We start from the raw sequence: 26250 nt of genomic DNA on the forward strand, positions 1-26250 counted from the left end.
CAGCAATCACACAAAATTAATTATTGACTCCGGTGTTAATGAAAGGTTGAAACAGCTGCTAACAGCACAATCAGCTTCGCGGCACACAATCCCCATCTTCTCCAGCCATCGCTGAGGAAATGAAAGAGGTTGGAGTTCACGGACAAGAGAAACAGGGTATAGCTGAGGAAGGCATCGTTAGCTACATCCATTAATTGATAAGTGTGAGCTGTGGAAAAGCTAATTAGAGATAGTAAAGAATGCATTTGAAGAAACTTTTGGAAAGTAACATTGCGTTGGGGGTGGGGGGGGGGGGGTGCAAAACGAACAGGAACACGGCACACACATGATGGTATGAAAAGAATACTAGGTCTATTCTTTTTTTTAACTTACAGATATGTGTAGATATCTATAATCAAGGGAGATGCATCTAGCGAAGCTCGGAGGACCCCAGAAAGCAACTCCATTATTGTCCAGCATACATCGACGACTAGCAGATCCTAGACACAGAAAAAGACAATGAAGACAGTGCATTCTGTTGTACTAACTTTTATCATATATTGTTTTATAGTTTAATGTGAAAATCATGCTAACAGTAGTTTCCTGGGGAGCACGTCGGTCACAGAGAGGTGAGAGTAAAAAATCTATATGTTCCCATGTATTTACTGTACTTGATATTTTCCCACACTACATATGTCGGGCTAATGGGGAAATGCACTGACCAGAAATGAACCTAAGTGGCCTTCTGTAGCTTGAGACTTTATTCCTTCTCGTATTTTAAATATTTGATGCAAACTAGATCAAAGAAGGCATGCGGATTCCATGATTCCAGGCTGGGGATAAGCGAAGAGATTAGAATAAAGTCGCCTTATTAATCTGCCTATACAGACAGTGGTGGTAAAAGTACTTGATTTTAAAATAAAAAAAATCTCAATTAAATTATGTATTATTTAAAGTACTGAATAATTTGCTGTATTGAAAGTAAAAAATATAAATCAGTTTCAAAAGTGTTATGGTCAATAACTTTGCAGCTTCAAAAATAATGAACTGATGGATTCATGTGAGCCTATAACTTTGAAAGAATATTCCCATAACCTTCAAAGACTTGCACATATTATCTTTCAACTTAGGCACCGGAAAAAGGGAAAATAAATTTAGGCCTACTTAATCATAATACATGAAATCATCAGCCGTTAGCGAGTTTTGAACAATTTGCTGACCGTGAAAGCTGTGAAGCCCCATAAGCCCTTTTCACATGTGTTCACGCTTCTGGATTTTTCTCTCAATGTAGTGCTGTCGTCTTTCCTGTTTCTGTGAAATCCTATGGATAATTCAGCAGAGCCGTAGCAAATATATAATTGTTTTTAAAATTACACATTGGACAGTTGTTTTTTCCGTGACTGTTTTGTCTTGAAGCCATAGACTAAGACTAACGGCCAGTGGTGCCATTTCCTACATGCTCAAAGCGCGGTGCGCTTCAGACGTCAAGTGCTCTGAGAGGCACCACTTTGAGGCATCGTGATTGAATGGCATTGTTTGCGCCGCTGTCTTATGAATGCAGCGGACAAAAAACAAATAGAAAAGGCGAACATGTGTTGCTGATTACATAGTCTCCAGGAAAAACTCTGAGATCAATCTTTGTTGCAATTTAACCAATCATCCAGGTAGATACACCACAGAAATTGATTCAACTGGACAGAATCGATATAGCTTTCTGTATTGTATCTACCTGGATGATATCAATCTTTGTTGGAATGAGAAAAAAGAGTTACAGCAATGTGTGCCAATGCGACTAATGATAGAACATACATAGGAATCCCAGTGCCACATGTGGGAACTTCACACATAGCCCATTCACACAAATGTTGTAAATTCACTAGTAAAATTGTGAATTTTGCTAGTTTTGTCAGATGTCCTGACAAAACTTTTGCATCATGTAATATTCTCTGTTGCCTGAGCTCGCAGCAGCAAGACAGAAAGGAAAAAGGGGAAGATGCAGAGAGAGAAGACACGTCTGCCCTGAAGTGCGCCACAGGAGTAGAAAAACTCAGGTAACTCAACTCAATTTGTTTAATTGTACAAATATTTTTGATGTAGTTTCAAAAGTGTGTTTAATATGAATGATCTACCCCCCTCCCTGCCCTGCTTTTTTTTTTAGTTGGTGCGGACGTGCATTAGGCATTTATGCTTAAAGGGGCTAGATGCAAGTTAGCCATTTTATACTCACTACTGCCACCTCATGCCATACGTGTAACTGCATCTTCTACATTAAGCTCGTGCAGGACGGCACTTCGGACTGAATTAACATCTTTTTGAGTGACTTGAGTGATTTTAGAGGCAGTTGTGGTGAACAGGTCTGGGCTCATTCTACACCTTAGGACATTGTTGGAACATGTAGGGGGAGAACAATTCTTAGTTTTAACATTTTTAAACCCTGTATAGTCCCTTTGAGACACCAAAAAGGCTTGCAGAAATGAAGTGGAAAAAAAGCATTATATTTATCTTTCAAATGTAGAAGAGTCGAAGTCATTTGTTTTGTAATTTGTATTTGTAAAATACTAAATCAAGTTGAAATTCTCAAAAACTGTACTTGAGTAAATGCAATTGTAATATTACTGACCACCTCTGATCAAAGATGAAAAGTTTTGTTAGCCATGAACCACAGGCAAGACACATTTTCTTCAGCAAAGCACAGGGATACTTGCTGAAATTGAATGCTACATTTGACAGATGTAGAAGAGAGCCATTTCTTTTACGGGCACAGTTAGACAGCTGTTCTTCGCCCGGGATCAAAAAGAACAAGGCACGGGGTTTGTTCTAGTCTGCTTTTGGAATTTAAAAGAGAGTGTCTGGCTGCACAGCCTGCACAAACAACTAAAGCACAGATATGGATTGACTTTGTACTAGCAGGACACATCTGCTGCACTAATTAAGCATTAATGCTGGATAATGCACGAGTTGTTAGCTTATAATGCCAAGGCCTATAAAAGACTCTCGAAAAGTGCTGCGTTTATGCATCTCAGACACAAAGCACCATATCAGCATCCTCTCACTTTTTTGTTTATCATAACAGAAATAGTGAGCATTAAGCTAAATAGCAAAAATGAGGAATATTTACAATAATGAACTGTATTATTCTGCCTGGATTTAACTGGATTATCGAGGATATGTTATTTCTGTTTTCCAAATGGTGTTTCATTATGCACACTCATCTGAACTGTGTTTATTACAGCAGCAGGGAAATAGTTTATCCTAGTTTAAAGCTAAATTGCTGCTGCGATACTGCGCAAATCCTAATGGGTGTTATAGACAAAATTGCCAAACTAAAAGGGATGATTCTTCCAAATGTCCCATGACTGACCGGTAGCATTGGTTGGACACTTGTTGTAGACCGTCTCTCCTGCGGAGGCTCTCTTCCACGTCATGGTGAGGAGATGCTCTTCCTTACAGATCTCATGAGGAGCTGCGGGACAGAGGGAGCAGGGCGAAACCACATTACAAAAAGGTGAATTGAAATGCACTGTAGCAAGGAACGCGGCGAAATAACAAAATCCCACTCCCACCGCCTCACGCACAAACACATCGCCACATCACAAAGCAGAAAAGCACAAAAAAGCATGATTCAAATCAATGTTCTCCCACTCCTGCCGCTCCCCTATCTCTTTCCCTCGTACATTGCTCAGTGCTCTCTGTCAGTGTCAGTGGCTCCGCGAAGTATCTCATTCCCGCCTCATCTTAGCCCAATGCTGTATTCATCTGCTCACCCCCCCACCCCCCCACCCCACCCCGCCTCCTCCGCACACACACCTTCATAACCCTGATGAAAAAATGCCAGAGTGTGCTCAGAAGATTTTCCGTGGGGGCCAGACGAGCGCTGGCAAAGGCAACGCAGAGCAGATAGATGAAGAAGGAGAGAGAGGGGAATGTCAGGGAGAAGAAGAAGAAGAAGAAGAAGAAGAAGAAGGCATCGCATGGCATTTTGTCCCATAGAGCCGACCGAGGAGATCCTTGTCTTATGTAAAATAAAATAAGAAAAAAAAAAAAAGAGAGAGAGAGAGCTTGAGAGAGCCACTTTAAACAAAGGGGTCAGGAGAGAGGCGGCACTCAAAAAGTTTAAGCTTGTCAGAACTAAAGCGCAGCCACTAAAGTCAGACCGGCATATGCACCAACACCGCTTCAGTGAAGAGAGGCGGTTATTAAAGCTTGTGTTTTTCGCCCAGGCACTCAGGAAAAGTGTACAGAGACTGGAAGCGTTTATTCTGGAAATACTAAACGAACAACGGGGGGGGGGGGACACCTACACACCTGCATTATTCATAATTTTAAAGAAAATCTGAAGAAAACTGTAGCTTCAGAGATTATTTGGGTTTGCTCAAGCATTTTTTTGAAGTACATTGGCGATGAGGTTGTTTTAGTGTTATTTATCGTCTTACGGATGTTCTTACAAGAGAAGCTATAATCTGTAACAAAGTACTTCAAGCCAAAGCTCACGTCCAATATATCTTTATTACACTTCCGTACATGTGGGATATACAGTTGAGTAGACACACGAGGAATAGTTTCATGCTGACTGGAATGAGTTTAAATAAGCAGATCATTGGTATGGTCAACTACTTTTAACCTCTTAACCCCCACCTGAACAGGGTACATTTTCTCCGGTTTGGCCTTACTCAAATCTAACGGCTTCTTGGAGAAAAAAAAAAGTGTCAAAATAGCGACAGAAACAGGAAGAAATCGAGCATGAAAGAGTGACAATATAAAGCCACAAAAGAGCAACAAAAAGATAGCAAAAAGGTGACAAAAAACGATCAAAGTGCAACAAAAAGGTGAGGAAAACGCAACTAAAAAGTGACAAAAATGAGATGAGAAAGAATGTGAAAAAAGTGACGACAACACGGCAACAACGCGAGGAAAAAGATCAGTTTACATCAGTTTCTGTTTGTCTTAGCTTTCAAATGAGGGGTTACACTGGCCTAATAGGCTGTAAACTAGATTTGGATAAAGCAGGAGGAAATGCACTTGTTAAGGCGGGTGATAAGAGGTTAAAATACGTTATTTTCTTAAGTAGGGTAATGAAATGTGGTGTCTTCTGTGACCACTGTGTGCGCTGTGCATTCTAATTGTAAAGATTTTCTTATGGATTGTGAACTAGCAGGCTTGCTGTTGTGGAAGCTGTGATGATGTGTTATAGACTCATCCCTGTGACGAATCTATAGGAAATAGTTCAGTTCAAACAGTTCAAACTTTAAAACTCGCTCCCTCTTTCTTTGTTTTTAAGGCGAGACACTGCAGGTGAATAGGGAAAAAAAAAAAAAATGTAGAGATATCAATTTGAAACTTTTGCTGAACATTACAAATGTAAATATGAGAAAAAAATGTATTGTATTTTTTCTGTCATTTTATGTTTTCCCAAAAAAATAAGGCATTTTGAGCATTAAAATGGCCAAAATTGCCTATATTTTGGGCAACGGAATCAAAATAATGAATTGAGCCAGATTAAATTTTATGGTTTTATTTTATTGACATATTAGTAACTAAGATGTTTTCAGAGGGGATTTTGGATATTTTGTTTAGTTTTTCAATAAACTAATCATCAGTGAAAAATTCTGTAAAAACTCAAATTTCGCCTGTTTTTTTGGTTTCAAAGCTGAATAAATCAGGCTAGGAATTAGATATTAAAAAATCCCTCTGAAAAAACCTTCAAAATATTGCTAGGTCTCAGACTGGAAAGTTTGGAGTCTGTGGGAGCTACTATAAGGGCTCACTCGCTGCCCAAGTGCGGCCTTCTCATATTCAGAGAAAACCAGCCCTGAAGTTGTCTAGCGAGTGCGCATGCGCGGCCCGTTCTTCTGCATTTCCGCACCAGCGTCTCGTAGGAGGAATAATACCATATTTGGGTGAAAGCGTCATCACGGGGACCCTTCGCAGCACACGTGGATGTAAAATCTGTCAATATTTATGAATGAATACCCGCTTGAAAGACAGCGTTTCTACGCAGCGCAGCAGCTACTTCCGGGTTGCCCGCGCCTCGCAGACGGACAAAACATCATAAAATACACATCATGCGGGGTGAGTTTTGTCATTTTTATACTCTGACATGAAAACTAAGATGTAAAGGGAGGAAAATAGATAAAAATCTCCACTTCGACCACTGCGTGAAAAATCAATACTTTCACCTGCCGTGTCTCGCCTTAAACAAATATTCAGGGATGGGGCCAAAATACGAGCATGCTACACATGTTGAGATGTAAGTGTGGTACTGACCGGGGCACTTCTTGTCATTGCAGGAGCGCACCTCCTCGCCTGTGCCCTCACACGGGTGGTCCTGCCCGGCGCTGGTCTCACACGTCCTGAAGCGCCGCTGCCAGCCCGAGTCACACGTCTTACTGCAGAGACTCCAGTGGCTCCACATGCCCCAGTTCCCCCCTGCATTACACGTTACACACATGAGCAGCATTATCGGACACTTGGAATTTAACTGCTTTAGCCCGGGTGTGTTCACTACATTGCCACAGTATTCCGAACACTATGCAAATGTGGAAGGGCGATGTCGGAAATGAAGAAATTAAGTTCATTTAGTCACATTGTGGAGCCTTGTCTCATTTGAAACACAAGCAGTGTTGTTCCCTTGTGCACCGTTAGTAAAGTATTCGTCAGCCAAAATAGGTCCCAACCCACAAATTGCTGCTATGTGGAATACAGAGCATTATGTTAGGGAGAATATGAGACATTATTGAATTATGTATGGCTGATTCTTTATCTCTGTAAGCGCCCACTTGTTTAGAATGAGGTACGACTGGCGGTACTTCAGGATTTAGGTTATTGATTTGGTTGCAGCAGATTAGTCAATAAAAACCTGTTAAGTCGGAACGTGCTAGACTTGGAAAGCTGTGAACTTGGAACGTCGACAGGATGGTAAAATTAATATCCCTAATGTATATATTGTGGCTCCAACTTCACACTCGGGGTATGTTTTATTTTACACTCTTCACCATAGTTTGTGACATTCTGTATTTTCACACCCATATGGTCCGATTGACACATAATAATGTACAGTATAAGTAGAAAGCGGGACAGGGGGTACTTCCTGAACCCACAGAAGTAGGTCTTACCGCTGCAGGCTTGGTTGGTGCAGTCTCGGCTCTCCTGGTGTGCGCCCTTACACTCCGCCCAGCCGTGCACCGAGGCACTGCAGCGCCTCTGCCTCTGCTGTGTCCCCATGTTACACGTCACGCTGCACCGCGACCAGGGGCCCCACTCCATCCACTGGCCCTCCACTGGAACGCAGACAGTGCGGTGTTAGTGTCGGTACAGTGGAAGGAAAACAGTGGAGCAGTGAGTTAGATCCCAATGAATAATTCAAAATGAAAAGGGTGAAGAGTGAATCAGGTGATTTGTTTTGTCATAAATTCTGAAATACATAGCGCACTGTTATTTGTGCAGGGAAATCATGCATATTTAATGTATGCAATATTGTTTATACTCTTAAAACAATCCTTTTTCAAGTTTGTGCCTTAAAAAGATCACATAAAGTTAAGAGAATGAGATTTTCACTGCGAATACATAAGCACAAATTGTTCTTTGAATGCCTGCAATGTCACAATGCACTCTATTTACATCACTTTACGTCAACAAATCTTTGATCAACAATATGTGACTATTGCATTATAGTCTAAAACATTGCACACAGTGTCTCTGTGTTAGTGCGAGTGAGGCAGTTGCACATCATTTCCATCATTCAATATGAGTGAGAACATTTTACATTTTACAAATTGATTGAATTCATGCAGTATTATCACGTTTATTTTAGTGGTGGGACTCGATAAATGTTTTTAATCGAGTTAATTACAGGTCTGTAATTATTTTAACCAAAAACACCTAAATTATTCAATAACTAGATAGAAACATGAGTTCAACAACAAATGTATTTATTATTGTTAATCTGTATAGTTATTCAAGTAACAGAAGCAAAGTGCATTTATAGCTATTTAGCTGATCACTCATGTAACTTGTAGAGTTTATTAAACAGTAATAATAATGCCACATTTATATAAAAGTAAGAAATAAATAAAGGCCATAATGAGGGCCATAAAACAGTGCCTCTAAGTGTTTAACAATTGCTTTAAACAGAAATCAAAGTGCCATTTCTTATACTGACATGGGTTAGGGCTATTTTGGCTCAGAGTGGGCTGGCTGGAGCGTTTGTTTGAGGCCGAACGCTAACATTAGCATCGGTGACGTCTCTGTGTTTGCCCCAACATGTTTTGCATTGAGATGGTATTTTAGACTTGAGTAACTACGGTGGAAAGCCAACTCTTTGTCTGTCTATCACATAGACTGTTAAAAAGAATAGACGACGACTCCTCACTCCTCCCCGTTTACCACAATGACTACGCACGAGGGGGAAGATTTACAGACTCCCCCTCCCCAGCTCTGACCAAGCATGTTCCTAAAAAAGGCATAAGGGCGGGATCTTCACTGTAGACTCTGCCCTTGTATGACGTGTAGTTTGTGCAGCTCCAATGCTAACAGTCCGACCCTCATTAGGGCAAGATTTAAACTTTTTTTTTTTCTTTAATTGTAGCTAATCCAGCATCATCAATTTCTAGCTGTAGAAAGTTTAAGAAAATTAGAAACCAGGCTTTAAAGTGGTTTTTAACGTGTCTAAAGTGCAATGCATTCCAATGGGGAAATTGCGGCTATATGGAGGTACTACAGCAATAGCGGGCCCCTGGTGTCATCGTCACAAAGCAGAGCAGCCAGCGGCCATTGGTCTATCGTCCCATAGATGTGCGTCAGATATACAGGCGTACCAGAAACATGCAAATAGAAAGGTTCCAGCTCAGGAGTTCCGGCTTGGGGGGGAAATCAGGGGAAATACGATTAATTGCGTTTAAAAAAATGTACGCGTTAACATCTGTGTAATTAATTCATCGAAATAAACGCGCCTAAGTCCCACCCCTAGTTTATTTATTACAAAACTTGATACTATTTCCATCCAGATGTCTGCTTGCCAATAATCACCAACATATTATTACTTGTGAGGGCCTCATGCCGGTGTAAGGACCACAATGCTGTAAACAATAAACTTCCCACAGCGATCGCGGACATGGGGCAGTTTGTCTTTATATTAACTACAAAGGCAATTCACAGTGAGGAGTGTTCCTTTCCCTGCTCAGAATGATATATTGAGTCACACATTGAACACACTGGAGCTTTCACGTAGAACAAGTGAAGTACAGTGCTGTAAATGTATTTGTCTAGCTCCCCCAACGGGACCCTATTGCCAACTCTCTTTGGTAATGTGGTCAATCACACTGTGTGCTCCACAGCAATGCTCCAGTTAGCTCTGCCTTCCACTCACATTGAGTTCCAAACCGCTAATTTACACCCGCAACAAGCATGTGGGCGTTTCCATGTTTACGGTGAGAGCAAAAAAAGTGCAACAAATGTCACCCCCAGCACATATAATGCATAAGAAGTTGGCAATACTTTGGTTGTTTACACTGTGAAATAGGTGGCAGGCAATTCAAAGTGAGTTTGGTGCCAGATTTCCGCCCACACGAGTGCTTAGTATATTATGGCTTTTACTCCATAATGAAAGCGAAATTAATATGCATCAACGAAAGGATCTGTTTCATTTAGTGGGAGTGATCTATTGGGAATAGTTAACAGGATAAACTTTTTTTTTTACTTGGATCAAAAATTGGTATTGACAAATAAGGCCAAAGATTTCCATTTTCAACAAAGGAACATTTCTGCGATACACAGTTATGCTTTTTGCCAATACAGTTTCTCCTGAGGGAAAGTAATCTACACTAAAGTTACAAAACTACCGATAACTAAAAGCCTCCTTTATAAATTTTTACTCATTGAGGTCACTTTTATTGAGTTATTTACGCTCTAACAAGTATTGATTTACACATTAATGTGACACTCTGACACCTTAACTTTGAATTTCTGACCCCTTTCAAAAACCCAAACTGGTGCGAACGGCCAAGCAGGATTTTAAAAAGATGGTGCTCTATAAATGTATTTTGATAATAACATTTACAGTCCTGGGAAGTCAATCTAGAATGGGTAACAGTGTCCCATATATCGCACTAGACTCTCAACTAAGAAGGAGAGATCAATCAAAGCAGCATCCCAGCCTTCACTGCCTTTGAACTGCCCAATTTACGCGCACACTAAATGCATGCACAATAAAGCACATATTCACAACTTTCCTTCGAGGCCCGTGCCATTTTTTTATTTTTTATTATTCCTTCCCAAAAAACCCTTCTCCATCAAAAGAGCTAAAACAGCATGGGACAAAACCTCCCAAAGGCTTGAAATGATGTCGTCCCGCGTATTCCTCTCACTCCACAGCCTCTGTTTATGCTAACAGGGATAATTTTATTTAAATATTATCTTTTAAAAGAAATAGGAACCGAAAGGAACAACAACATATAACTCAGCATAGACTTTTAGAACACACTTGTGTAGAGCAGATTTAAAATGATCTGCATTATCTGAACAAGGCTACATTATTATTTACTTCACATAATAATGATAATAGTGCTTACAAAAATAAATAACCCTGACCTTTACTGTATGTTCTGCTCCATTTACATACATTTTATCTTATAGAATGCCAATGCTAAGTGGTTATCGACAGACTTGAGACTTGGTACAATTTTTTTCAATATATATATAACATAGTTTTTATAAAGACATTTCTCTGTAAAAAATGTTGCGTATCCAAGCAAAATATTGATGCCGACATTTCAAAAGAATGATGGCAGTTTAGAGTCAAAAATATTAAGTCTAGCCTTGTGAAAAAAAATAAAATAAAGATAATTAAAAAGAATAAAATTAAAATAAAGGAACAAGAAAGACACATGTATTAGTAACAGGCCATGTTCAATAATCCCAAAATGAAACTTCTCATTCATTCTGTTCAGAAGCTACAGCGTCTTGTGCACATATACTAGAGCAGCCTTGCAGAGTCTCTCTCTCTCTTTTTTTTTTTTTTTTCTATTGTGACTTTATTTCAATCTGGACTCGGCCTTATTCCACTCCACTGGCTTCCTGATAAAGATGTCTCACTTGGACAGTCCGGAGAAGATTGGGAGAAAGTCGCGCGGTCCCTTCCACACCAGAATTAGATGGGGCTGCACTGGCGACTTATTACTGTGCTTGACAAGGTAGGGTACCTAATAGGTAATCTCACAGACAATACCTAAAGAGCTGAGCCCCCTGGGCCGATGGGCAATTTAAACCGAGCCAACCATTGAAAGAGCATAGGCTTCAGAGCTCAGGGCTTTGCAAAAGTCTTAAAGAGGCATTCAGATTGGAAAGGCGCTTATAGTGTTCTTAAATACTTTCTAAACTATGAATATTATGAACGCATATTCATTTTGTGCATGTGTGAGTGTGCAAAGGGGGTTGTTATTTTATGTTATGGGTTGCTCTTGCTAAATGCCATGTAATAATAGTGATCCTTTTCTGCGAACAGTGAGTTTAAAAGAACAAAGAGCAGCAGCCGTGAGACATGCGGTGAACAAGGCAGAGCGAAGCAGCAAGCGAGAGAGTAGATGGGGATGGTACTGACCAGGGCACACGGCTATGTTGCAGGGTTTGGTCTGAGACTTGGGCTGGCCACACTCCGGGGCCTCGTCCACGTTCGCACACTTCCTGGTCCGAGTCCGGAGCCCCCGCCCACAGGTCACAGAGCACAGACTCCATGACGACCACTCCTCCCACAGCCCATGCACTGCCCCCCGGCGCACCAGAACACACACACACACACACACACACACACACACACACACACACACACACGGGGGGGGGGGGGGGGGGGGGGATGAGGGATGAGAGGGGGGCGCAAAGAGAGGGGATGGACCGAAGCAGGCAGACAGGACGGGAGGAAAAAAACAAACAAACAAAAAAGCATGGAATATTCAAAGAGTTTATGAATACAATCCTGAAAGATTCATGGGGGAAGTGATGCGGGAGCAGACCTTAAGAAACATGTTATGCAACAGAAAAGCAAATCTAATGCCAAAACGATACTTCTTAACAAATAAAGAAATGGCTTATAATGAAAGATGTACGATTGCTATTCAACCGAGTAGCGCTTTATTAGGATTAGTGTGTAATATGATTCAAAAGCTACATTTTCAAAGACTAACATTTAAGCAAATCTCACCAGTCCAAGAGATTCAGACGTTCGAGGTTGCATTGTTGCTGTTCAATCACTATTCTAAGACAAAAATCTAAAATGTACCATTTTTTCACCATGAAATCTACCATGAAATCTGTCATGCCAAAAAGCAGTACTAACTCATGCCCCTAGAGGCCACTGTAGGTGTCGTTTTTTTCACTCAAACTTGGCTGTAAATACAGTTTAAGTGGAGCTAGCCCGCAGTTAGCTTTGCCCATTAGCCTGTTAACTTCTTTGTGATTCCATTAGTGTGTATTGGGGCCTCCGACCCGTAGGCAGTGAAGTTGCAGTTGTGGTTTTCTGGCCAGAGACACCAGGGGGAGATCAAAGACGGGGGGCCATCCCATTAACACTTGTACTAGGGACTACGGAAAGGATTTATTACGGTTATTTAGTACTGTTTTAACCTTTGTGTGAAATAACTTGCAGTGTGAACAACTTGTCAAGAGCATTATAGCAAAGCTTGTCAAACAAATATCAGGTTGCAGAAGAATTCAGTGGCATATGCAGTCCACTGACGCAAAAAGTACTGCCCTGGCTCGAACGGAAGGAAATCTGAATGCCGACGACATATTAAGTCCATAATAGTTTCTGCACAGCGCTTATTTAGACTTCAAAGAAGCAGCCCACAAGTAAGACATGAAACTCTTCCTTCACATTCCCTCCTCTTTGTTGTTTTGGAGCTGGACATTGTACTTCTTGAAAGAGGACAATAGAAAACATCAGAACAGTGGCGTCACACAAAGACTTGTGGATAATAAAGTGTTCAATAATGAAACATGACTTGCTATTATGCTAATTCGGCCCATGCTATTCAATTTGGGCCGAGATGAAAACATAAAAATGTCCAGCACTGTGAAGAAAAAAAAATCTTATAGTATTCATGCTGATAAAAAGATTAACAGTACAGTTTGTAAAGCATAAATTACTAGCTTGAACACCCACAGATCAGTGTAATGTTGTTGTTGTTTAAATGTCGTAAGGATCAAATAAAAAACAAGTCAGAAAAATGAATTCCCAAGCTTGATTATAGCCAAAAAATTGACATTATTTTGCTCGCATTACACCGACATAAGCTATAGGAATAAAATAATACAACACCATTGTTTTGTCAGCACATGCATACTATATTAGCTGATACTATGCCTACACACGGATGTTTTCTCTGCCCGAGGCCGTACAAGCAAATACTCGAGTGCCGATACAATTATTGCCGCTCTGAATCCGGTCGATGCCTAATGAATATCAAGCATCTGGATTCTGTGTTAGAAACTGACAATTGACAGCGTACCCCTGGAGCTAGTAAAAGTGAAATGGAAATGACAGCACACACTACTTACTTTGCGCAAATTGTACTTTCGCAGGCGCTGCCATCTTTGTATTGCCCGTCTCTTGCTATATGCACTTCATTGTGTAAGAGCTGCTGTAACCTCACAAGATCCCCCAATGTGAGATCAATAAAGTTCTATATCTCATCCTGAAGTATCTTTCCTAATAACTGTTGCCGTGTTGTTTACCAGCGCCCCGCTGACACTGGTCGAGTTACATGTGTTTGAGTCAGAGAGAGGGGAATCAGATTTGAAGTGCTGCTGCTAAAAGGGATTAAAAAAAAAAGAGGGGATGAAGGGGGGGAAAAGTTTGAGACAGCAGTCGAGCGGAGAAGATTGCCGGGCCCGTGTGGAAGCAAATCTAAATAAATCATGTGGATAAATAATTAACCTTGCTGTGTGAAGGAAGCCTCAGAGTTTCACAAGGAAAAGACGGAAAGAAGAAAGTTGATGGTGATGTTAAAAATACTCTATTGAAGGTAGGCAACAGGGAAGAAGGAGATCAATCAAGACATGGGGCAGTACTAGTGAATGAGGAAAGATAAGGCTATGGCAGTGATGGACGAGAGAGAGAGGGAGGGAGGCACGGTGGCACAGCGGTTGGCGCTCGTGCCTGACAGAAAGAGGGTCTTTTTGAAGTCCCTCTGGGGATATTACAGGTGTTAATGGGAACCACAATTGCAACTTCGCTGCCTACGGGTCGGAGTCACCAATGCACACTAATGGAATCACGAAGAAGAAGCTAACAGACTAGCGGGCAAAACTAACTGCGGGCTAGCTCCACTTAAACAGTATTTAGATCCAAGTTTGAGTCAAAAAAAATAATCTCCATTGTGTAATTGGATGTACAATATCCCTCTCTCCCTTTGTCTTTTCTGTCAGCGTAGTATTTACTCTCATGGACAAATAATGAGTAAAAAAACGCAACATGCTACGACACCTGCAGTGGCACAAGTTATGCTTTAAACAGCTGATCCAGCAGAATCAGCAGATCCAGAACGCTGCTGCTCGAGTCCTAACAAGAACCAGGAAATACGACCATATTAGTCCAGTGCTCTGGTCTCTGCACTGGCTTCCTGTCAGTCAGTGAATAGAGTTTAAAACAGCTCTGCTTGTGTACAAGTCTTTTCATGGTTTAGCACCAAAGTACATCTCTTAAATGTTAGAGCCGTATCTGGCCCTGAGAACTTCAGGGAGGGGTCTCCTGGTGGTTCCCAGAGTCCGGACTAAACACGGCGAGGCTACATTTCAGTTTTATGCAGCTATTTTTTTTTTTCTTTATCAGGATGTGTCAGGCCGCAACAAATCCAGGCTGAAAACAGTTCTTCTTACCCATGCATATAACAACTGAAAGTTTTTTACCCGCACTCTTGCCTTTTACTGTAATTAATTAATGATTTAATCTTCTTGTTGTAATTTTATGCAACTGTGAAGCACTTTGAATTGCCTTACATGAATTGTGCTCTACAAATAAACTTGCCTTGCCTTTATAGATCAAGACACTTTTTTTTTACAGACAAAAACACACCTTACTCATAATCATTGACCCACATAATAATTCTCCCCCTACTGCTTCTTATGTGAGGACTATCTCTTCCACTTCCGTTTAGGAGATAAACTGACCAGGCAGGAACAGCAGTAGTTGAAACATAAAAGTTGGTATTTTTACTCCGATAACGTAATTATTAATAAGTTATAATACCCACAATGTACAAAGACGTTTATATTTGAGATATTAGATTTTGTATTGCTGGCATTTCTCCGGAGAGGTAAACAGAGCAACGCAGCGGAATAACAAGCGGAGAAATACAATTCATTTGTGTTATTTAGCCACGCTGCAGAATTGTACTGTGGGATTGAAAAGATACTACAAATTCAGCCGATATCCATTTCTCCAAAGTGAGTAAAAGTGTAGCTGGATTCAGACTGAATAATGGTAATCAATTAGCCTATAAAAGAATGGGGAATTGGGCTATTTTAGAGAGAAAATATCCACAGATGAAGCCCAGGTAATAGGGACTTTGTGAAGATGAAGGAGATTGAGATGAAAAGCTAAATCTCGATACTGATTAGCATTGTTGCGTTGTTAGCTGCAGGTTTTTTTTTTCAGGTGAGGGCCCCCAACAAAGCGAGTGAAGGGCAAAAGTATCAGATATGTCTTCTATCTCGCTCCCAACACAAAGGTGTTTGTTTTTAACAGCTTGAAGCAAAATGAATGGGGTCTGTGCTGGGCTGCGGTCACAGGGGGATTCGTATAAAAGCGTTTCTACTCGAGACTCACCACAAAACAAAACAAACAAAAAAATTCCATAATGATCCGGACGCTGATCAAACATCAGCAAAGTGACAGGGGGGGGTTATGCCCTTTTCGGAAAAAGTAAAGTTCAGCTAAAATGTGAGGTGGAAATAAGCAGCGGATGAAGTGGCTGCTCTATTGAAATGATGCAAATGCAAGCAAGCTGGCTGCTTTTTATATAATGTATGCAAGAACACACGCTTTCCTGAATAAACAAGTAGCCGCCGCAAAAATAAGATTTAATGATAACAAATGGCTATTTTTAAAAACAAAATCCACATTCAATTTTCCCTCTTATGGTTTGTGCCCTCATTGCAAGACATGTATCAGATTAATTTTTATGATTACCATCAATTCCAGCAATTTCCTACAGGGTCAAAGTGGCGTGTGCCTTTGTGTACTATGTGTTTAGGGACTAAGTGTTGCCATGACACTGTGGCTCTTTTACGGTTGCTACTATTATTCCTTCTTTTTGCTTGAATGATCACTGAATGTGTTACAGCGTTCGACTACGTGCTCACCCACATGTACGTAATGCATTATTGTCCCAAATGCCACTGGAGTCAACGGAGACATAAGCTAAGAGCAAAGCGAACTTCTTGACTTTGGCTGCAAAAACCCGGCGTGCATATTCTGAGCAGGGTATAAAATAAGTTAATTTGCCAGACCAATTACTGTCTTGTTCACTTTGTCAAGAGTCAAAGCAATGCTTATAGTGATGACCGAATACCTTAATTTAAGAGTTTTACTGATGGAAAGGCAGCAGAGGAAAAAAAAAAAAGGTCCAATTTCACTTCATTGGCTTTCTGTCCAAGCTGCTTTTCTTTGATGTTCCCTGACTCTTGCTTACACACTGCTGCGTCCTAAGTCATATGCACCCACACATTTGCTCATAGTAGACTCCAAGAATGTAGATTGTGCACATTAAGTAGTTAACACATAACAAGATGTTGGATAACATTAGCGATGTAAGAGCATAGTGAATTTACAAACTGTTAAAAGCGTAGGCAATATAATGATAACTGAGTCGTGGTCTGATCAATCTGACCATTTGAAGAGATGATCATTTCTGGATTGATATATCTGTTTCAGTCAGTAATGTTCAGCTCTGAGTGAGTGACAGCGGGATTTCATTAATCATAGTCAAGCATGAACTTTGAGAAGCAGCAGATGGCTACCTTTTAAAGCAAGTAAGAAACCAAGTGGTCAAACCTTTTGATGAAATTAAAATCGTGACTTATCCTCAAAGAGAATCATTATTAGAGACTTAATTACATTTAAACGTGACATATAGGCAACTTGTATACAGTACATGTTGCCTACATTTTGCCCTGTCATATATTATGTCAACCTTGGAATATTTCACTCACCAAAACAATGTGTGCACAAGTACAGTATGTTTACTAATGCAAAGACGCACTCTAATGATGACAAATGCAATAAGTCGAATTTTTCCGCATGCAATTGTCATATAGTAATTGCTGTTTACAATCTCTCTCGTTTCTCAAATCAAACAATAATTACTCTGCTTAGCAAATGTCTCTCAGTAAACACTTTAAATGGCACATTCTCACTCTCTTTTGGCGCCGTTCAACACTTTGTCTATTTGAACTTGGTGCTATTCCTATGAGGCAATCCCCCTGTGGTAACCCTCATCGTCCCTGTGAAGCCCCGAAACATCAGAGAGCTCAAAATATGAAATAATAAACAGCATAACACAGCCGCCAATATCCCATCAAAGGCGCGGCTGAGGATATTAATATCGACACTGAATGGAAAATGAGGCACTTAGACATACAAATCGCATTGGCGCATTTGCATAAAAACAAGATTAGCATATGCACTGACAGGGAAGGGAGATGTTCCTCTTCCCTTTCCCCCCCGTTTTAAGAATCGGGGAGCGGGAGCGAAGATTGACAGAGTTGACTTTTATGTCGGAGAGAACATACGCTCGCGAGGGACACATAAAAATTAGGCCGGAAAAAATTTGCACAACACAGAGCGGAGAGGATTCATTATAGTCAAAAATGCCACTATTATCACTCTCGTAGTACATACATTACATACATAGAACTGCAGGCGACGTGCTTCCTGCTTGTTCTCAATATGTCACTCAAACTGCGTCTGTTATGTAGCAGATGATTATTTGTTTACGCGCCAGAGAGATAACTCACTTGGGTTTTGTTCGGGTTGTTGAAACCACTCGATGTAGTCCCACACTTCATTGGTGGATAAACTGAAAATTAAGAAATCTGTGCCTCCGGGGTGTCTAGTGCTGGTTTTGATATAGATCAGACGATTTACTTTTTGATGATCAGATATTGACAGCCTTCAGATGTTTTAACCCCAACCCTCTACTTTTTTCGTTCGTAAGCCTCCGAGCTCTACTTTGCTATATACTATCAATGTATCTTTCCCCTATAAATTTACATACCACCTGGGTCAAACAGGAGCCTGGATTTTACACTGTTATCCGTCGTGTACTCAAAAACCTCTGGGAGTGCTTGAGTCGTTTTCAGGGGGTACGTTGTCAGGCTTTTGGGTATTGAAGCCTTTTTCTTGTTACCATAAGAACTAAAGCTTAGCGATTAACATGGAGCTGCAGAAAAAGGTGAGGGCCATCCCTTCACTTTACTTCCACTGCAATCACAGCAATCAAACCTACACAGGAGCCCTCCGAGAGCTCGCGCAAACACTTGTAATCAACTAGGAGCCATGTTAGTCAGATGCTCCATGGTACTTTTTGGTACATAGAGGATATACTTGGATTGGTCAGTCTTAGCTTTTGCGCAAATGTCTAAAAACAGAATGATCAGAGGTGGGGAGGAAGCGGTTATATATCTGTTTACTTTCACAGAATTGTTCAACAGTGCATTTACTGAACTGAGGCACTGTACCAAGACTTAAGCCATTATATTTCACCACTTTACTTGAGTTTCTTCTTCTACATTACTATATTTACCGAAATATTTGCAGATCGTTATCAAAGTGGAACATTTTTCAGAAGCTACAAACTTCGAAAAGGCTGGAATAAGGAAAAGTATTTGTGACTTAATATTCTGATGACTAGTTGCTCTCTTCTACTTGAGCAAAATCATTACAGAGTAGCATTACTCTTTAAAGGGACAAGATGGAGTTTAAAAATGTTAAAATTATGTCTTTTCCTCATTCTACACATGTTCCAGCAATGTGTAGAATGTGCCCAGACTGAAGTGCCGTCATTCACGAGCTTAATATAGAAACTGCAGTTACGTGTAAGACCTGAGGTGGCAGTAGAGAGTATATAAATGGCAACTTGCATCTAGTCGCTTTAAAGCAGAACTAAAGGTGTCGAAGCATGTTGTGTTTTTACTCATTAATTGTCCGTGAGAATAAATTCTACGTTGACAGAAAAGACAAAGGGAGAGAGGGATATTGTACATCCAGTTACACAATGGAGATCAATTTTTTTCACTCAAACTTGGCTGTAAATACTGCTTAAGTGGTGCTAGCCCACAGTTAGCTTTGCGCATTAGCCTGTTAGCTGCTTCTTCATGATTCCATTAGTGTGTATTGGTGGCTCTGACCCGGTGCAGGGAAAGTTGCAGTTGTGGTTTTCTGGCAAGAGACACCAGGGGGAGATGAAAGACCCCCAAATCATCCCATTAACATTTGTATTACCCCCAGAGGGACTATGGAAAAGATTTATTAAGGTAAACAAGTTACTTAGTACTGCTTTAAAAGTCCTTTACAAAATCGTTTTTTTTTTTAACGTTAACTAATGTGTAACTACATTATAATCTCTTATCAACAACATACTGCCCTTGGAGTGGAGTTGGAGTTGGAGTGTCACTTGCAGATGTTACAGTAATCCTGCATATATACAGTCTTCCACTTCCGCACACAAAACTCCAGTCCACTCTCTAATGCACATCACAGGGAGATTTCCATGATGTTCCTGTCTTATAGACTAGACACCTTCACCGAATTTCCTCTGATGTAAAACTCTCCTCCCTGCGCTGATACACATGCTTTCTCTTTTGTAAGCTTTGTCCTGCAGCCCGGTATTCCAAAGGTGGACATGCGTCCTCTACTGGCTTCAAGCATAGCTGTAGTTTCTAACATCATCAAACATAAGGATATTTTAATAATCATTTGTGCTTTTCCACTAGCCTATGATCGTGATACATCCCAAGTAAGACAAAAAAAACTGATGTGACAGCAGGATAGCATAATTTTTGAGAGAAAAAAAAGAATGAGAGAGCAGAGGAGGGCTAAAGATAGCTGAGTGTGTGTGTGCGTGGGTGTGTGTCGCAGCCGTGGCCTGTTTAATAGCCTTGCTGACACTGAACCGAGGTGTTATCTGCCGCTCCGTCTGTCTCGCTCTCAGCTGGCCACGACTGCGAATTGAAATGACAAGATGACATTTCCATTCTGTGCACTTTTTTTTCCCTCCCTCTAAAACACAGTCAGACACGTTTCGAGACCGTATACATCATTGTGCATCTATTCGAGGCTTTCCATTTGCATTTGTTTTGCTGTAAACAGATTTGACATTGACGCACCACAGCAGATGTCAAAAAATTACACAAAATATACAAGTCGGGAAATGAGCGCATGGGAAAGGCTCGTTATCGAAAATCAAATTCTAGTTAAAGTTGGGACCTGGTGTAAAATGGAAACATAAATGCAACAAGTGTAAACAGATTTGACACCGATGCGTAGCCGCTGATCCAAAAATAACAGTTTGAAATATAATGGTGCATTTTTTCAAAAAGGCAACAAACATGACATAACCTTGCCTTCTCAAAAATAAGCAAAAATAAGGTTTAATAGAAATTCTAAATAATAATAGAAATATAACAGTGATATTCATATTCACACTACATTGATCCCTACTCTTGGCAATACAGATCTTTTTAATTACAATAATATCAACAATTTTAACATTTTCAGTACCATCATCATACATAATAAAAAGAGGGCTATGAATACGGCATTTAGGCATTATTTATATTCAGACTCAATCCTGTCATTGATACCATATGGCACTTACCAGAGCTGATGATGCCTGGTTCACCCGGGCAGGAGGCTGTGTTGTTGCACATGCGTGTCTCCCGTAGCGCTCCGCTGCACAGGGTCCCGTAAGGAGACGACACACAGGAGCGTGTCCGCACCTGCCAGCCCTGTCCACAGGTCAGAGAGCACATGCTCCACTGTGACCACTCCTCCGCTGCCGGGTCACCTGTACGGACAGAGCAGAGATGTACAGGTCACCTTATGCGGAGGCAAGGACTGCAATTACATAATTAGAGCCAGGTTTGTGCAGTAACATATACTTATGTACCCTATGTTTCCAAACCAATTCTGTCCAGTTCAGTAAAAGAGGTATCGCAGAGTATTCTTGACAATCACATATACCCCGTAATCTAGAATCGGACAGGATACGTGAATGAAATACAAAAGGATGACTTTAGACTCAAACATTTATTTAGACGCCAGCACATGATATGTATTTGATGGTATGATGCTCCTGTTTCATTCATGGATTACGCCGCTTAGGGTACAAGATAGCGGATGAATGCAGTAGAGGTGCCCGATAAAAAATACAGTGTGTTCACGCGCTATCACAACATGCTCAAGAGCCATTCGTTTAAAGCTAAGAATTCTATGGCGGTAACTATGATGTATCTTTGTATGTGTATTGTATGTAACTATGTATGTATCTTTGTCAATACTAGAACTATCCATGTGAAACAAATAGTGGCACAAAGTTTTAACATTCTCCTTTGTCAGTAGGGATTAACCAAGGTCCAATTCTCACAAAAACGTCAAAAAGTTTTGACAATATAAAAAAAAAAAAAATGCTTGATGTTGAATGATTTTATAGGTTGTGTTCACTTGACATCAGGACATTGTGAACAGCCTACAGTTTAAAATCGAGGGGGTGGGCAGCTAAGAAATACATTGTAGCAACTATGGTAACTAAACAAATGTTGATGTTTCTGTCTTGCTTTGTCATTACTGGAACAAACCACATGCAACAAAAATGGTCACAAAGTTTTCTGGCTTGCTCAAAAACAATATTCAAAAACACATGTGTGATGTTGGCCAGTATTAAGAACTTTCAGCCATACGATCAATGTGGGAGGTTTGGGAATCTAATCATAACGGTAAGGTTGCTTTTGTAAATTCCTTTCAAAAACGGTTTCTCTCTTACTGAGTTATATCGTACCCTGCCCTCCATCTGAGACTATGACATCAAATTCGAGAATGTGAACGCATTTGCAGCACTTGAAGGTTCTATTTCTGCTCTATCACCTTAAAAAGTCAATATAAAAGTAGAAAATTGCAAACGCCTTTTGAACTACATTTGCAGAGTGGGACTAGAAGCTATTGATTTGAATAAAAAGCACAGAGGCCTCCTTGGCCCTTGTGCATAATCAGTCATAATAAGACTTGAGATGTAATATCTTCATATGAAAGCCATGAAAAGTAATGCTTTGCTGGCCTCACACTTGGGACCACAGAAATTCATTTGTTTAATTGATTGTGGTCTCTTTTCTGATTGTATGCTTGGGTGATAAACAAAACAATAAAAACGTAGAAAATTACCTTGAATGAAAAAAGAGGTTGCTGGAACAACCATTGAAGTTACACGACAACAATTAGGCTCTAATTGAATAAAAAGGCTCTTTGCATATTCATCGCTGTTGAGCCGTATGACGTTGATGTTCTCTGAGGTGCTAGAATAATAACCCATATGATTTATCAGAACAGTGCTGTGGGGGCTGTACACCATCAAAGAGAGAGGTGTGTGCGCCTGTTTGTGTGCTGTGTGATGGTTCTGGGCCAGGGGTGAAGAAGACTGCTCCTGTCTGACTGTTTCCTCTCCAGTGCCGTCCTTGAAAGAGAAAAAACATTAGCCGAGCGAAGCCCCTTCCCTTTTCGTTCCAAAGAGTTTATGAATGCCATGTCCTTTGATGGAGGCGTCATCACATGGCAAAGGAGGAAATCAAATTAATTGCATGTCCGTTAATCGCATTACATCTTCATTAACATGCTCTGAGTCAAAGCTTAAGCTTGTCACAAATGCCTGCAGGAACGAAGGAGCGCAAGAAGAGAGAGAGACGGGAGGTGGAAAGGCAGAGGAGAAAGACAGGACCGCGGGTTTCCCTCACGGGGGACTCCTTCTTCTGCACTGCCTGCCGCGACACAGTGTCACCCCTTTGAGTAGCACACAGGCACAGCTTTACATTCTTTGTAGATGGGTAATTTTTCAAATACTCTATTAATTATTAACATCTTATATTCCTAACAGGATCCATTATGCATCACTTGAAAGTCACACAAGCGCCAACAATCCTGCATGCCAAAAGGTCAGCTATGGGGCTATTATACACTGCGTTCCAAATTATTATGCAAATGACATTTTTCTAAGATTTTCTAAATTGTCAACTCAAATGAGAGTCAGCATAATTTTCAAGTCTTTAGCTGGTAGAGGATCAATTAAATGTGGTGGAAAAAATTTCCTAGTGATAACGGTATTTTTTTCAAAAATAAATATAGTAAAAACCTCAAAATCCACTGTTCCAAATTATTATGCAACTCATCGTTTCAATACATTTTAAAGCTTGTAATTAACTGAAAATGGTAATTTGTTGAATGTGTAGCATTAGGAGGTCATACTTAATGAAATCAAAAGCTATTTCAATCAAAAAAATATTAACAGGTGAAGTTATATTTTAACATAGGAGCCCTTGTGTGATAGCAGCTTCAAAATTCTTAAATCCATTAAACTTGTGAGTTTTTGGACAGTTTCTGCTCTGATTTCTTTGCAGGATGTCAGAATAACCTCCCAGAGCTGCTGTTTGGATGAAAACTGCCTCCCACCCTCATAGAAGTTTTTTTTGTTGAGGCTCCAAAGGCTCTCAACAGGGTTGAGGTCAGGAAAGGATGGGGTCCACATCATGAGTTTCTCTCCTTTTATGCCCATATCAGCCAGTGATGCAGAGGTTTTCTTTACAGCAGGACATGGTGCGTTGTCCTGCATGAAGAGGATTTTGTTCAGGAAAGCACGGCTCTTCTTTTTGTAGCATAGAAGACAGTTGTCAGTCAGAAACTTCACATATTTTTCAAAGGTCATTTTCACACCTTCAGGGAGCCCAAAAGGGCCTAAAGGGGCCGACCAGCTTCAGCATCACCATGATTCTGGCCCAAAACATGACTCCGCCACCTCTTTACTGACGTCACAGCCTTGTTGGGACATTGTGGCCATTCACCAACTATCCACTACTCCATTGATTTGACCATCCAGGGTTACACAGCACTCATCAGTGAACAAGACTGTTTGAAAATTAGTCCTCATATATTTCTGAGCCACTGCAGCCGTTTCTGTTACTCAGCATTGATTGATTGATTGATTGAATATTTTATTTCGAGCTACACAAAACAGACACAAAAGTGAGAAAAAAAACAATAATAATAATTACAAAGCTCGAAAAGGAGTGGGAAGAAGACAAGCTTATTAACTCCCACCCCCTATTCACTTCAATAATAATAATGTGGTTGCAATAATAACATATGATTACATATTTACATCAAATGCAACAATGCATTACATTAAGTCAACAATCACAGTATGTTACACTTTATAACAAGTGTATACATTTATTTATTTATTTATTATTTCCTTATGCGTTATTTATTGTCATGTTAGTATTACTGTTATTCATAATCCTCATCATCATCATCATCATCATCATCATCATCATCAACATCATCACAACCCATGTAGCATTACTTGTGTCAATGTGCATGAATAATACATAACACACTCTGCATTTATTCATGAAATATATTGTATTGCCTGATCGATGCTCATGGTAACAATATTAATCTTAATGATGTGCACTTAAAAGGAATCAAGGTTCTGTTGTCTATTTTTTTTGTTTTCTCTTATGTTTTCATTTCTTCTGTGCTGGACCAGCTGCCAGAGGGGGGCAGCCCCCAAGCAACCGGACCATCATGTGTTAAGTGTCCTATGCTGTGCATTAAAAGAGACAAGATTTCGGAGTCTGCTGCCAGACGATGCTCTCCTCGAGCAGCCGGCCCCGCTTGCCTGCCCTGTACTACGAGTTATGTTGAATGCAGAAACACACGGTTATGTACATGTTATCACTTCTGAGAATTTACTTCCTTTTTTATTACCATCAGCACCAATACCAATATCACTGACTCAATCGATTTTGTTTGATTCAAGAATAAGACATAGGTTGCTATGTATATATAATGATGATAATAACACAACAGCAATAGCCATAACTGAGTTATAGATTATGTCGTATAATAACAATAATAATAATCATTCATAACAACAATAATAACAATAACAATAACAACAACAGTAATTATAATAATAATAAACTTCATCATTTGCTTGATCGGTCCTTTAATGTATATAGCACTTTCCAAAACCCATTAACAGTCAATTACCCATTTCCTCTTTCCTGTACTTTGTCCAGACAATTTTTTTATATCTTGATTTGAAATGTTGAATATTTGGACATTGTTTGAGCTCTGACCCCAGTTTGTTCCAGAGTTTAACTCCACATACAGACACACACATACTTTTTCTAGTGGAAGACACTGCTTGAATATGAACCATATAATAAAAGCAATGCTTTGTAATTTAAAAAGAACTTGGCTTTATTGATGATTGAGATACTTTTGGAGACTTTACCTTGTATGTGTCGTATGTGTGTTTTCCAGCTTAATTTACTGTCAATGGTGACTCCTAAAAATTTAATTTCTGTTACCGTATCCAAGTCAACACCATCTATATTTATTGGGTCTAGTTTTCCATTATAATTACCAAAAAACATTACTTTTGTTTTATTTAAGTTGAGGGACAATTTGTTACTGTCCATCCATATTTTTAATTTCCTTAATTCACGGTTTATGTTAGTTACTAAACTACTTTGATTGTCATTAGAATAGAAAATGTTTGTGTCATCTGCGAAAATCACTAATTTTAATAATTTAGACACATTAAAAATGTCATTAATATATAAATTGAACAACTTTGGGCCTAAGACAGATCCCTGTGGGACACCACAGCCAATGTCCAAGCATCCTGATGTAAACTCCCCCATCTTCACATACTGTTGTCTCCCTGTTAAATAGCTTTGGATCCAACTCAAAGCCACTCCCCTTATGCCGTATCTATCTAATTTTTTTAATAATATAGAATGATTAAGTGTATCAAATGCTTTTTTCAAATCAATAAATATTCCAGCTGCATGTTTCTTTTTTTCTAAGCTATTAGTAATTTCTTCTATTGCATCGATGATGGCCATTGAAGTAGACCTTGCTTCTCGAAAACCATACTGACTTTCATTAATTAGTTTATGCTTATTTATAAATTTGTCCATTCTGCTGTTATAAAGTTTCTCTAAGATTTT

The 26250-nt window shown here is 39.9% G+C and overlaps 1 protein-coding gene across 1 annotated transcript in view; it reads right to left on the bottom strand.

Moving 5' to 3' along the window:
* Positions 1-26250, bottom strand: part of adgrb2 (adhesion G protein-coupled receptor B2) — a 232919-nt gene that overhangs the window by 86062 nt on the left and 120607 nt on the right. The window contains exons 4-9 of the mRNA XM_079571360.1: positions 20844-21032; positions 11573-11734; positions 7092-7256; positions 6244-6405; positions 3341-3442; positions 373-479 (exon numbers count right to left, since the gene is read on the bottom strand). Of these exons, the coding sequence (XP_079427486.1) occupies positions 373-479; positions 3341-3442; positions 6244-6405; positions 7092-7256; positions 11573-11734; positions 20844-21032 (887 nt within the window). The remainder of the gene's footprint in view (positions 1-372; positions 480-3340; positions 3443-6243; positions 6406-7091; positions 7257-11572; positions 11735-20843; positions 21033-26250) is intronic.

The sequence above is a fragment of the Gobius niger genome (genome assembly GCF_951799975.1).
Source record: "Gobius niger genome assembly, chromosome: 14".
Lineage (NCBI taxonomy): Eukaryota > Metazoa > Chordata > Actinopteri > Gobiiformes > Gobiidae > Gobius > Gobius niger.